The sequence below is a fragment of the Chaetodon trifascialis genome, chromosome 22 (assembly GCF_039877785.1).
Source record: "Chaetodon trifascialis isolate fChaTrf1 chromosome 22, fChaTrf1.hap1, whole genome shotgun sequence".
In the NCBI taxonomy this organism is placed as follows: Eukaryota; Metazoa; Chordata; class Actinopteri; order Chaetodontiformes; family Chaetodontidae; genus Chaetodon; species Chaetodon trifascialis.
The window spans coordinates 13,764,585-13,778,417 of record NC_092077.1 but is presented as its reverse complement, the minus strand read 5'-3'; the positions used below and the strand labels follow the sequence as shown (position 1 = coordinate 13,778,417).

Below are 13,833 nucleotides of genomic sequence, written 5' to 3'. Positions count from 1 at the left end.
CTACAGTGTATAAATGTCGGAGCACACTTTTGATTTGTCAAACTCGCAATATTCAAAATCAGCGGTGTATTTCTAGCCTCCAAAGTTGTGACCTAAGTGATGAAATACCATGCAAAAAAACCCTTCCTGTATTATGGGATAATTCAGATTTTACTTTTGTTGTATACTACATGCTGTCATGATATTTCAGTGCGTACTGCTAGCGCGGTAGGTGGTTTCAAATAGATGCTGTGGCTATGTATGACAATGCTGTTTTTAGAGCATCATAAAATGTTAGCTTCATGCTGTAATGCACAGTAAATGTGTGCAAGATGGCATTTCAAAATGGAAAATATTTCCACAGCAACTCAAGACTCGATGGCAGCATTAAACTTTTGAACAATCAAGTCATTAAACACAAGAACCAAAGCAAACCACTGTTGTGAATAGACTTAAATCATCTTTAATAGCATGTTGATATATTGCAATGACAGGTAGAGAGGGACTCAAAGCCAACTGAGGGAGGTGATGGTTCATATCTGTCAACACTCAGTTTCCACCTGTCTTCCCCTAAATATGTCCACTTTTTTGTCATTTTTTTTTTTTAACTAGTATGAGCAAGCACAGTGTTAAAGAGCCAGACAAACGATCCACATCATTCATGAAGCAGTGCACTGGTATGGCAGAGCCCTTTTTTCAGCGTCTTTAAGAAAGTTAGCTACTGCTGCGCTTCCATATGCTGCACTCCCAAAATGCTACATTGGTTTTCCTTTCAAACCGAAACTCCTGATTTTCAGCGTGCCTCATATTCACGTTTATTGCACACACAGCACGTCTATCTCTCAAAATGATTAAACACATTGTAAAGTAGGAAAAAACTGCGCAAACATAAACAAAGGGTAGTGAAATACAGGGGTGGCAAAACAGAGGCCTCAAAGTTTCCACTGTAAATACAGTTTTCTGTCTAAGGAGATGTTTGCTGTCATAAACAATGATTTTTCTTTTTCTTCTCAGTTCCATGACTTTTACAGCATAACAACAACAAAAAAATCTTCTTTATCTCCCACTAGTGCGCTCACAGCGGACTCAGTCATGCACAAACAAATTCAAGACGTTTGGGAATCAGAGTCCAACAGGCCTCCAAACTGATGCCATGCATGAGAAAAATCACGTCATATCTGAATGTTGATTTACGCAAACACATGATCATCATCCTTCAAAGCAAAATCCATAAAAGAGAACGTTTCATGTTGTATGCTCAAATGTATGACCTTCAAAAGTTTGTTTATGGCCAGTAAAAATATTCAAATGATCACAACAGCTCTTCATTCGTTTCTGAAGCACTAACTCTTCTCATTTTGTTATGAAATGATAACAAAAGAGGTCGGATTTGTTTGTGGGAAAGTCAGGATGCTACCGTGAGCGACACACACACACACACACACACACACACACACACACACACACACACACACACACACACACACACACACACACACTCATCATCTCTGCCAGCCAGAGCGTTTTTTTTTTTTCCTTTTTTCTGCAGCCTCTGTCTTTCCGCTGGGTGAAATCGTGAGTGGAAAAGGACAAAAAGATGAGATAGAGACCTCCCTGCGGTGGCTCTGTGATTATAAATCAACAAATCAGACAGATGGGGGTCAGATGGGAGCAGAGTTAACCTAACATCCATTCCACAGTACCTGGTGGGGCTTATGTTTAAAAGATGGACACATTCAGGCTCGGGCAGTCGCTGACCTATTTCAGACTGAAGGACGCCTGACAGGGCAGTAGCATTTTGAAGGGGGCTAAAGGTAGCTTGCTTGTCCTTTCCGACACTGCTTGAATGTGGTATTTACAATCTCGGCTGGGGTGAAAGAGAAAGAGATCGGATAATGCATTCTTTTTGTCCCATTCTTATTTAAAGCAGGCTAGCCAGCAGCACAAATAATACCATTAATGCCAGCATTTGCGATATAAGCTGTGTGTGTGCCTCTGTAGTTTTTGCCTTTTTGAAAATGTCAGACTGAAAGGTTAGGAGGGAAGAGAAAACAGTCACAAGGAGCTGAAACCAAACCTGGGAGCTGTACCGACATAAAGAGACAGCGTCGGGACGTGTCGTGGGTGGACTCAGTCCTGCATTTATCCACCGATGGGAAACACACACACAAAGGTTGGAATATTTTACGCAAATGAAAATAAACACAGATCTTGACTTTTAACAGCTGTAGCAGGAGCATCCTCATCGAAATTCAGGGCGATTTCCTGAAAAAAGTGAAGAAGCGTCTCATAAACAACAGATGTGTTGCACATATATTACACGTGAATGCTGAATCGTTTTAGAAAAGTCCGAGAGCAGCTCAGACAATCTGTATGAAAAACCTTCCCTCCATCAGCAGATAAGAGTGGCAACGACTCCTGGGAAGCGTGAACCGTATTAAATATGAAGACAAACAACAATCAGCAGGACCACCCTGGGCTGACTTTTTGGTTTGGCCGCAATCCACGTGATTGGTTGCCTTTGTTTCCTGTCATCCTTCGCTGTAGAATGATCTATGGAGAGTGACAATTGAGTGAGAGTGTTTTCTGATGATAGAGAGCCACAACACAACAGAGGCGCGGATGACAAACACAGCTTATCGGAGGATGTTTTTTTTTTGTTTTTTTTAATCCAGGGGAGCGGAGAAGAAGAGAGGAGGCTCTCCATCACATAAATAAATCAGCAACAGCGGAAATATCAGTTTTGTTATTCTTTTTTTTGTGCTCCTTTAGGGAGAAGCGTGAAAGGACTACTATTTTGTTTTTTGTTGTTTTTTTTCTTTTCTTCTAGCCCTAGCGTTTAGTCAAGTGCAAAGAAGTCAGTGTTTAGTGGAAGCGTATGTATTTTGGCACACGTTTTCAGTTAAGTGTCAACTATGCACGCACGCGCACATACAGCACAGTAGGCATGAGGTTTGGGATGATAGAAGCGAACAGAAGCGGAAAGTCCTTGGAGTGTGTCCATCCATCACAATCCAAACAAACAAACAAACAAAAAAAGTTCGAGGGATTCGCATGTTTCTGTTGCTGTTGTTGTCGGTGGATAGTGGAACTACAAGGGATCCATCCAGAAACTGAATATCTGTGTTTTCTCTAGCAAGAGTTAAAACTGACAAAAAGTTATAGAAATTTGTTAAAACTACATAATATTTCAAAATACATGTGGAATCAAGTAAAACGTCATATATGCACTTTATTTCTCCGCATCTCTTTTAAAACCTTGATTTTTCTTTTAGTTTATTTTTTTCCTTAAATATATGCATATAAGTGAGATTTCATTTTTTCATTATAGCTCTTTCATCTGTATGTATATATGTACATTATGTACTTTTAAATAGAGAAAGGGTGGGGTTGGGGTTTGTGAGGAAGTGTGTGTGGAAGTGTGTGTTTGAGGGGAAGAATACTAATTCATTTATTTACACCATGCTCCGAGAGCCACTTGGGGTCCGGTGTAGACTGAGGCGGGGGTCGGGGGGTATATACTGGTGTGGGTGGTTGTAAGGCGGAGGCGGAGGAGGCAGCGGGGGCTGGTGGCCGTCATTGCCATGGGAGCCGTCCGGCGAGCGGACCGGGGTTGACATGGCCGACTGACTGAGCTGGTGGTGGCTGTGGTGGTGATGCTGGTAGTGGTGGTGTGTGGGCGTTTGGCTGAGGAAGGCCTCCATGCGTCCGTGGCCGCTGTTGTCGAGCATGATGACCTTGACGATCTGCTGACACTGGATGAGTGTCTCGGGCCGCAGATCAGCCATGCTGACAGCAGGCTGGTGGTGCTGCTGGAGGTGGAGGTGGTGGGCAGGGGTGCTTGCCGCTGACTGCAGCTGCGGGTGCTGAGGTGGAGGCGCCGGCCCCTGGGTTAGCCCCTGGGGCACCTGCTGGAAAAGCAGCTCCCCCCGATGGTTAAGAAGGGCCACGCTCTCGGGACTCCGAGCCGTGCTGCTGCTGAGCTGGTACGTCTGAAGCCTGTTGTGAATTGACACCTAGTTTAGAAAACAGCCAAGAGAACAGCATCAAATGTTATAAAACTGGTTCCTCCTCTACAATCCGTCAAGCCCTCTTTTTGTTTTTTTTTTGGGGGGGGGGGGGGGGGGGGGGGGGCAGTGGTGAACGCACAGCACACACACACACAGGGCATGCGTGGGGGCTTAGGTGTTGAGGGGTCAGTGGAGGTGTAAAATCGTGACTACTGCACACTCCCCTCCCTCCACCCCTGCAGGTGCTGGGAACAGTGTAGATCAGATGCTGGGGACACCAGTGTGTGGCTGGGAGCAGGTGGAGGACAGTGGCGGGGAAATGGGAATAAGAAATTTGGTGCGACACTAACAGGAGGGGCCCGGTGATTCCAAAGGGGACACTGAGGGCCCCTGTGTCTCCCTTCCAAACCACTGTGTGGCGCTATGGGGACAGCGGACACGAGGAGATTTGGGAGTAACCAGAACATAGACGGAGGTCATACGAAGAAGAGGGAGAGGTGGAAGAAGAGGAGGAGAGGAGGTGAGCAGACTGACAACCACAGACGTCCACAGGCAACACTCATCAGAATGCAAACCTCCACATGTCACAGTTTCTTCAGCTCTCTGTTTTCCTTCCCTCAAAGTTGATTGTCTGCTGCTCTTATTTTATCTTCCCTTTTATGAAGCTTATTTTAGGAAGCTCGTCACGTCTCGAGGTACCTTACACTGCGTTTCTCAGAAAGCTCAAAATATGGGGAGTATCGTCAAAAATTCATGGAATGAGCACAATCTGAAATGCATATTATGTGTAGTGGACAAACATCAAAGTGAAGACTGCGCATGTGCTCCTGTTACGTCCTTGTCGGGGACGCATTAGCATTTAGACTACACATGATACGTGGTCACGTGTCCCAGTGAGTGGTTTGAGTAATCGGTCGTTTACACAAGACGCATGTTAATGCCGTGTGTGAACAGGGCTGTAGACACTCGGGTTAAAAGTCACATGCATGTGATTTGGACTGGGCTGTAATCAGCTGACAGTACTCTGCTCTGACGAGGCCCCCCGCTTTGATTACTCGCCTCGCCTTGTGAAGCTGGTGGACACAGCGGGTGGATCGTTAGCTGGATTGGTTGCACCTGAAGAGAAGCTGGCGGGGCTTAAAAGGGCTACGACAGGCCTCTCTTTGCTCTCCTTTCTGTGATGATGGCTTTCTTTGTGCATGGTTTGCTTTTCATGTTAGAAAAAACAATCCACATTTCTTTTCAAGCACGTGTCCCCCATGTCAACGGTACTGCTGACTGACAATCCATTACTGTGAGTGTCTTCATGGGTGTAGTTTGAAAAAAACAGGATGTGGAAAGTGAAGGAGACATGTAAATTACACCCTTGACGGTCGTTAGCCACTTTGAAACTTCAGCACAGACAAACACGGTGTTCCTGCTCTGAGGGAGACGCTAAAATCTCAATGCTTTCCTTATCAAATTCTTGTTAAAAGCTTGCCATGAGATTCTGACATCCCCATATTCATGCCTCTAGTATAAGCAGGATACCCTGCCTGACCCTCCTGGTTTCCAAGATAAATGTGTTTCGACAGCTAACGGCTCCCCACCAGCCACTGACATTTACTGCAGGCTGCATGGTAGAGGGGAAGATGGCTGGTGAAGGTAGCTCACACAACCATGAACACTGACCTGATCATAGCTCTCTATTATCAGGACCTAAAGGCTATTAAGTGAGAGAGAGAGAGAGAGAGAGAGAGAGAGGGCTTGTATGCATAAAACAAGCAGATATTCCATTCCAAAATCGTTTTATTTTTATGCCTCTAAATGTCTCTTGAGCAGCAATGAATGCGTGTTTGCACTGTTGTAATTGTTGTCATTCTACAGCCGTTTATAGCTTTGAAATTGAAATGGCTATGAAGCCTTTCAGTGTGATGTATTTGTAATTACTTCTGCTCTAACTAGCACCTGAGTAAAGATTTACAGCCTAGCATAGCGTACCAGTGAGCTGTGTGAAATTAAACAGCCACTGAATGTCAAATTGACCCTGTGTATTTGGCTTTTCACTCCAGCCCTCGACTCCACAGCCACAGAAAGGACTAGGAAAGGTCATCAGATGCCTCTCGGATGGTAATTGCGAAGCCCCATGGGTACTGTCGTTCAGCTTGCTTCCTTGCTTGCACGAAATGTTCATGTTTCCCCCGGAGGTCTCGGAAGGGGTGAGGAGGTGACGGCTCCAGATCAAATGAGCGTTAAATTTATCCGCCTGCATGTTACTGTGTTAATTAAGGTCTCTGTGCTGAATGTGGGTACACACACACAGTATATGTATTTCACACATGTGCTCAGCTACTTTTAGCAATGTCTGCTTTCTGTTTTTTTCCTTTAAAGGCCCTAAAGGAGTCGTAATTTCTGCCTGAGCTTGTGAAACTAATTACAATCTATTCCTTACAGATCTGTACAGATAATATTTGAGCCTCTGAGTCTGATGCGTTTTCTGTGACTAGAACCTGACTGCTATGATTTCATTAATTTCCCCAAAACCATCTTTAATTTTCAAAGGAGTCCTTTTATCTAATATTTTGTTTGGTTGGGTTACCTCACATGCCTGCAGCACTTTACCCAGCAGCACACGTTCTCTCATTCGCTCTTCAACCACTCGTGCTTGACGCCTCTGGCCCTAAAGATAAGACTAGTCCTGAGGTTTCTCATCCTACAATTCTTTGATAATGACTGCGCTGACTTACCTGTTATTTGGGACATTGCCCTATCACTAAGTACTTACCTCTACTGCATTGTGTCCACTTCTGTCATCTATCTCCTGGTTTCCTGGACAGAAGAAAACATGAAGGGAAAAGGGACAAAAGTGGCAGCAAAATGTCTGTTAACAGTGATTTTATCCTTACTGCATAGGATATGAGTGATAATAGAGTTGCAAACTGCAAATGAGCCAAAATATATGGATGGAATAAAGCGTGTTTCTTATTGACATAATCTGCAAATGTTGGCTAGTCCACCCAACTAGCTTTCTACATGCAGTGCTAACGTTGCAGGCTACGGTCCTGGATGCTGTACTATCAGAGTAAGGTTATTCTCCAAGAAACCTAGCCAAACCTGTTATCCAAAACAGCTTTACATGTGCCAAACTTATCAGCTCAGCTAATTTTCTCATGTAAAAGTCAAAAATGTGAACAATAAAGCATAAATCAAACTTCTGTTTCTTGTCCAAGTATGTTTTCTACAGTAAGCTAATGCTAGGCATCCAAACAGAACAATGCCGCTCATTTTTTGCTACATGGATCATCAACTGGTGAAGATGCTGGCTATTTTTCGTGGGACAGTTTTGTGCAAACTCGAGTGAGTTAGCTTTACCTAGCGAGCTACAGCTGAAAAATCTGTTGGCTACAATCGTCATTTCATATCGTTGGCTTGAAATGAGAAGCCTGCTTAGAAGTCTGATGGTAAATTACCACCTTTATCACTGTAAACAGAAAGCTGGGCATTGCACATTCACAGAACAGGGCTGGTGAATTGCCTCATTTAGAGTATTTGCAATCACAGCACAAGTCTTTAGTGATCCATTTGCTTCATTTTAAAATGCTCGATGTAACACCTCCTTTTTAAAGTACAAAATATCTATTTCCAGTTCATAAAAACAACAGTGGCTGAACTGTATTTCAACAGTGGGTAAATTAACTCAACTGGGGACAGGGTCTCTGCAGTGGCTTCTGAAACAGTAACAGTGCACACACACACTCGCACACACACCTGATGGGGAGCCCTGTTTGCTGCGCAGCTCGAGCTGTGTGCCGTTGTTCTTTACTGAGTGAGTCTTGGCTCCCTGCTGCTTTTCCAGCTCCCCTGCAGAGAACAGAAGACTGAAATCATCATCATCATAATCACCACGACAGAAAGCAAAATAAGCAGATATACACGAGTCGAGGAAGGTGGTTTATTTCGACTTTATTTTATCAAATATGATATACACACATGCTCGTGTCGCATTACCCTCCCACTCTCTTCTCTAAACTCAAAACACGACTCTCCATCTCTCTAATTAAACTTCACACTTGATGGTAATTGCATGTCATTTCCAATCACGGTGACTAAATGTTGTTTTGTCTCCAACGCTGCGCTGCATTCTAATTCTGACACTGAACCGCAAAACTGCCAGGTGAGACCTCAGGGGTGCAGTACACAACGTCCTCCGACTCATGTTGGTGGGAGAAAAAATCTGACAAACTGAACAGGAAATGTCCTGTTTTATCATTTATCTGCTGGAAAAAAGCATCACATGAAGCTATAAATGAACAGTAGTAACATTTTATTTTAGCAGTTGCCGTTTGCAGAACAAATTGCCCTAAAAATTATTTCAATGTTTCCTGGAAATAACTATTTTGGTCCTAATTATAGGGAAAATAGAGATGTTTTCTAGTGTAAGCTACAGTACAGAGACAAGCAAGCAAACAATTCAACATATATACAGAATAAAGAATATATGAAGATTGAAATTTTAAATAATATGTGAATAATTGCTTGGTCTTAAATGGAGCAGCTCTATCAAGGAAATTCCTATTTTACCTATAATTACTGCCAGATTACATAGTTTTTCCAGTTTAATCTTTATGTGCTTGATCAGACGGCAGTACAGACATATTGACTGAAGGGAACAGTGAGTGTAGGGCTGAATTAAAATGATCAATTATGAATTTTCGCCATTATAAATTTCCAGATGTAGGAAAAGATAAAAAAGCTAATTCCTCCTTCCTATCTCAAGCAGGGAAAGCCCAACACAAGTGCTGCAGCCGCAGGCATGTTTACTAATGTTCCAACAATACAAAGCACTTAAAGGAGAAGAGATGATGTGTTTGTCTGTGCAAGTGCCAGCAATCATTCTTGCTCCAAGTTTTGTTCCTATATTATGTCTTAAGAAGCAGAGTGGGCTGTTTTTGTGTTTGTCTGTGTGCCTTGGTTTATGTATGTATTTTTGTGCACATAGCTGAGAAATAACTTCCTTCTGTCAACCTCTGCCTGTCTCCATATGTTGTTGCCGGCTCTCCTCGGGCTGCTGGCCCTCCCCCTTTGTGAAGGGTAATGCGGTTGCGTCAAATCCCAGCAGGGAGTCTCTCTTTGATGCCCACTGGCAGAAGCCAGGCTCTAGATACTCTGGTTTTCCATGTGTGTCTCAGCATGTGCATGTGCTATTGTCTGGAGAATTTCACGTGCACACAGGCCCAAGCAACTCAGATGCTCGGCTGCTTTTAGGAACACTGGCCTCTTTTCACCTCCAATTTACTGCCCTCCTGCAGTCTGTTTGAGCTGCAGTGCACCAAAGGAAACAAAATGCAAAAGTCTTTCTGCACCTACACAATTCTAATGCTGACTGCAAGCTGGCAAGTAGTACAAAACAAAGGAAGGTCTTTTGCCTCATGTGTACCATCTGAGGACCTATTGATTCCTGCAGAGTTTCTATGAATCCGCTGTAGTCTACCACTTCCCAAGATGTGAGGTTATTGATTTAGTCCACAATGTAATGGGATGTTGACCCTTCTTCTATGGCTGGGTGCACACAAACGTGATGGATGCAAGCCAACCCAAGTATACTGTACAATGCATGCAGCCACAAGACCTACGTCAAATAGAGCACTGACAGTTGGTTGTAATCTGCAACCATGCAGCTTGATGCCACTATATCCTACACACTGGAGTCAACATCTATCAACATCTACTTCTTTTGAAGTAATCACAGGAAATGCAACACGTATTGTTCATCAAAAAAACAGTCACTCCTGGCATTTTTTGACAGGGGATCATTTTGAAATATTGCAGGGAGCAACGGAACTAGAAGAAGCAGCCACAGTGAGCTGATGAAGAGCTGCAGGCGACAGGCTGCACATGTCCAACTTCAGCGAGGTAAACAACTCCCTTCAGTTTCCTTTCAGAGAAGTGTGCTGCTGTTTGCAGACTCGTGCTGTGTGCAGCATGGAGTCAGATCACAGTTGCTCACAGAATGATGGAAAAAGGCCAATTATTATCAGACTTCTTTTATTAATACACCAACAGTTTGTTCTGCTGCCCCTGTTGTATAAAATTGCTGTGACCACCGGTAACTACAGGTGTTCAAAACAATCAATTATTTGCAAATTATTTTGGCCGTCTTTAAGTCACATATAGGCATGATAATCCCTCTGTATCTGGGTGCTTCAAGTCCACACGTGCAGTCACAAAATCAGTTTGTAAATTATGAAAATCTTCTGCTTCATCAAAGAAGATTACAGTGTATGGAAAGTCCTTCATTGTGGTATCAAGGGAAAACCCATACAGGGACAGATACTCACACTCGATGCGTATCTGTTCCATCTCTGAGACCTCCGCAATTGATTCCTTCAGGTCTTCTAGAAACTTGAGCAGTTCCTCAGCACTCTGGGCACAGAAGTTAAGTACCTGCTTCTTGTCTGAGCCAAACGGTGAGAGGATGGTGATGCCATGAGGGTAGTCTGGGGAGCACAGGGGACATTGAGATGTTGAGTCAAAATGAAAAAAGAGGAACTGCAAGAACTGTTTGCAAGGTATTTGTGCTTGAGGTATAAAATGGCTCCAAATGCAGATTTGCAAAATCATTTTCTCCTTTTGCAGATATTTTTAAGAAAATGATCAACTTAGCCAGGCATTTCAAATATGCATTAAACATTTCCTGCAATGTGCACAGAAGGGGTTGGTATAATTACATCTTAAAAACTGCAAATATATGATTAATGTGAAACTATCAGTTTTAAAAATGTTCTCTGGGACCAGATGAGTCCAGGATGATGAATTTCTGCCATCATGAATAGAAAAAACAAAAAGAGAGTGCACTTAGCAATAAAAGAAGTTTAATATTAAATGCATTTCAATTACAGCCACATCTCCTCTACTCCTTGTTCTCCACAAATTGGGGGAAATTTTCCCTGTTTTCAGTCCGAAACATCATTTGTTATGCTGTTAGACTTACATTCATTTTCAAACAGGTGAAACTGCATGCCAAGCAGACCCATGGCTTTGCAGAAAGTGTAGGCTGCAGAACTCTTCTTCTTTGGACAAAGTTTCAAGATCTGAAGGCAACGAGAAAACGATGATAAATATGGTAAAAAACTTGAATGACAGGAGAGCCCATTAAATTGTTTTGTACAGTGTTCTGAGCGCTTCTGTTTGATTGTTGCTGAGATTTCCGTGTCACCTCAAAGAAAACTCGGAAAACTTTTTGATAATGTAAAAAACATTTAAAGAGCAGACGGAGACCATATTAACGTACACCACAACCTTCAAAGCGTTTCAGATTGTGTGCTAGTGCTCTAATTTGTATGAGAAGCAACACCACGGCATGCTGATATCAGGATGTATTAGAGATGTTATGCTTTTTCACTGAACGACCTTCCAGATGGAGAAAGATGAGGCGAATCTGTTTTTGCAGCGCTACTGTGGGCCATAATTTACCAGGCGAGCCGTATTAAACCAATACATCACATTGGCAATTTAAACACTTCTTGACGTGTTCAAGCTGCTAGAACAGGGGCCAAACTCAAAGAGAAGTCCCCATCACTTTCGCACTAAAATCTTTCAAAGACAGTTTCTTGCCATGCTTTCAAAGCTGTCAGGAGGAGACGTCTCACTGGAATATATCGCACCGCTCACTGTTAGTGCCAAATGAACACAAATCCACTGTGATGTTGGAGGATAACTTCTCTCGTCTCTTTCTTCAATATCGGCCCTTTAACCTCCTTTTCCTGCAGCTACCAATTACTTTTATGATTTAGCAGAAAAAGGAAGGGGGGGAAACAGCCACACTGCGTTTTCTTTTGCTGTGTTTTGTTGGAATGAGATCAAAATGTCATATAATTATGTAAGTAGTTAAACACTTTGGATGGATAACCCCTATGTGGCTCCTAATGAGCACATTAATTATGGCCACCATTAAACCTTTGATAATTCTCCAATCTACATGACTTTGGACCAAATGAACAACTCCTCTGTGCTGCAGCCCCGGTGAAACAAGACTATTTCTGGCCCCTAAAGCTGCTCTGTAGGGGACAAACCTTTGCTTATGAGTGCACCGCAACACTGTGTTTGCTGCTATCCATTATTAAAAGAAATGGACCGAGAGTCCTGAGTTATGAAACAACATAAAAGAAGAGAGGGGAGCTCACAGTCGAAGTAGGTGATGGTGCATTGCAGCTGTCACAACAAAATAAGCAGCTTTAAAGCTTTGACTGTGTGCTGCAAAAACAGACATTTCCGGGGTGTTTTAAAGGAAACTGTATACATGTAAACAACATATGACAAATATGCAATTTTGCATGAATCTTTCATTATGATCCCAGTTCTCTTTGAATGCTTACCACAATGAGATCATTGAAGAGGAAGACTTCTCTCTGGTGTGCTGCCTGTTTCTGGGCCTTGTTGACATCTGTCACCTCAAAAAGTCGACTGCAGCACACAAGTCGTCTGTGAGGGACAGAAAGAACCTGCAGAGAAACAAACATCCAGGTAAGAGGAGGGCTTCAGTCACTTAGATTAGCTTTGAAGGCATTGAAAAGACCAAATGAAGAGATGGACGCGACAAGGACAAACTGGGAGATTCTTAATACAAATGACTTTTGGCCAGACTTCTGCACACTATTCACTGGGGTTAAAAGCTGAGGCTGAAATATTAGAAGGGAAAGCCATTTAACACAGTATGTGGAGACAAATTAGTGTCCTGAAGACGGACCTAAGAGTCCGAAGAGATATTAAAACAGTAATTAGAGCAACAGATAAGACTGCTTGTTGTTTCAAGGTTATCCAAATATTAACTGTGCTCCCCCTGAGGAGTTTTGCCCCCATTAATAACAATGCAAACTCATGGTGTGGTTGATAATAGTGCAATTTTGTTTCTTTGGAAAGAGAAGAGAGGTAATTTAAAAGTGCAAAGCAGGGAGGATTTCCTCCTTCCAAATGCGCACTTTTTATTCATAGATTAATGACCTTATTGACAGATTCTTAACTGTACCAGCTTTTTTTTATTTTTTCTGCAAACAGCTGCCTGTTGTGGCCAAAAATCGTAAGCCTCTTTCACCCTGGACAAAAAACCCACTAAAAGCCACTAACATCTGGCCTTTGTCTGCGGCGGCATTACTTCCTGGAAGCAGCCATAGTCGAGTATTTATTGGCTCCAGCTCCAATTGGCCTTGATAGAAACCCAGGTGAACATGCTAATTTTCACCACTTTTCCAGTGCAATGATGAAGCACGTTAATATTCCAGTTGTCAGCACATAGATATAGCCTGATGTGACGTTGAACAAGACAGCAGTAAAAGACAGACAACTGGAAAAGGTAAAGGTGTCAGCCGCTGTTTCTTTTGGTGTGAAAGTGGTATAAGAGAGCGTGAGAGTGAACCAAAACAGCCAAGGTGATTGCTGTTTACTTATTAGCTCTGACATTAGACCAAATTGGATTAGCAGAGGTGATAACGCTACACATGGAGGTCTAAATTTTTTCCAAAATGCTGCAGCTGTGTCCCTCGAGGCCAGCCTTCTCCTCTTGGACTTAAGTGCTTTTCTCTGCTAAAGCAGATTACACTACAGAAATGGCTCATGCCTTCGGAGACTGATCTAATCATGTTCTCGGCCCTTCACACTCTTGTCTCCCTGGCTTGTCTCGTACGGCTTTCTGCGCACCGCGGTCCAAACAGCAGCGGGGTGACTGTCAGTCGATGTGGACTTCATCCGCCCTTCATGATAAAATAAAAATACTCACGGCCTGCATTTCCCAGTTTCTATTCCCTCTGCTCCCTGTGGACTGTTTGCAATGCAGTGAGTACACACAGAGCTTCTGTCTCTTGCTCTCTCA

The 13,833-nt window shown here is 43.0% G+C and overlaps 1 protein-coding gene across 5 annotated transcripts in view; it reads right to left on the bottom strand.

The window, feature by feature from the left end:
* Positions 1-427: 427 nt before the first annotated feature.
* The window catches only part of iqsec3a (IQ motif and Sec7 domain ArfGEF 3a), a 98,478-nt gene continuing 85,072 nt past the window's right edge, over positions 428-13,833 (bottom strand). For 3 of the 5 annotated variants that reach the window (XM_070992209.1, XM_070992211.1, XM_070992212.1), the window contains 6 exons: positions 12,344-12,469; positions 10,960-11,059; positions 10,307-10,465; positions 7,737-7,829; positions 6,754-6,797; positions 428-3,995 (listed from right to left, as the gene is read on the bottom strand). In XM_070992209.1, coding sequence (XP_070848310.1) covers positions 3,435-3,995; positions 6,754-6,797; positions 7,737-7,829; positions 10,307-10,465; positions 10,960-11,059; positions 12,344-12,469 — 1,083 coding nt within the window. In that variant the 3' untranslated portion in view covers positions 428-3,434. The remainder of the gene's footprint in view (positions 3,996-6,753; positions 6,798-7,736; positions 7,830-10,306; positions 10,466-10,959; positions 11,060-12,343; positions 12,470-13,833) is intronic. The other 2 variants (XM_070992210.1, XM_070992213.1) reach the window with 1 other exon arrangement.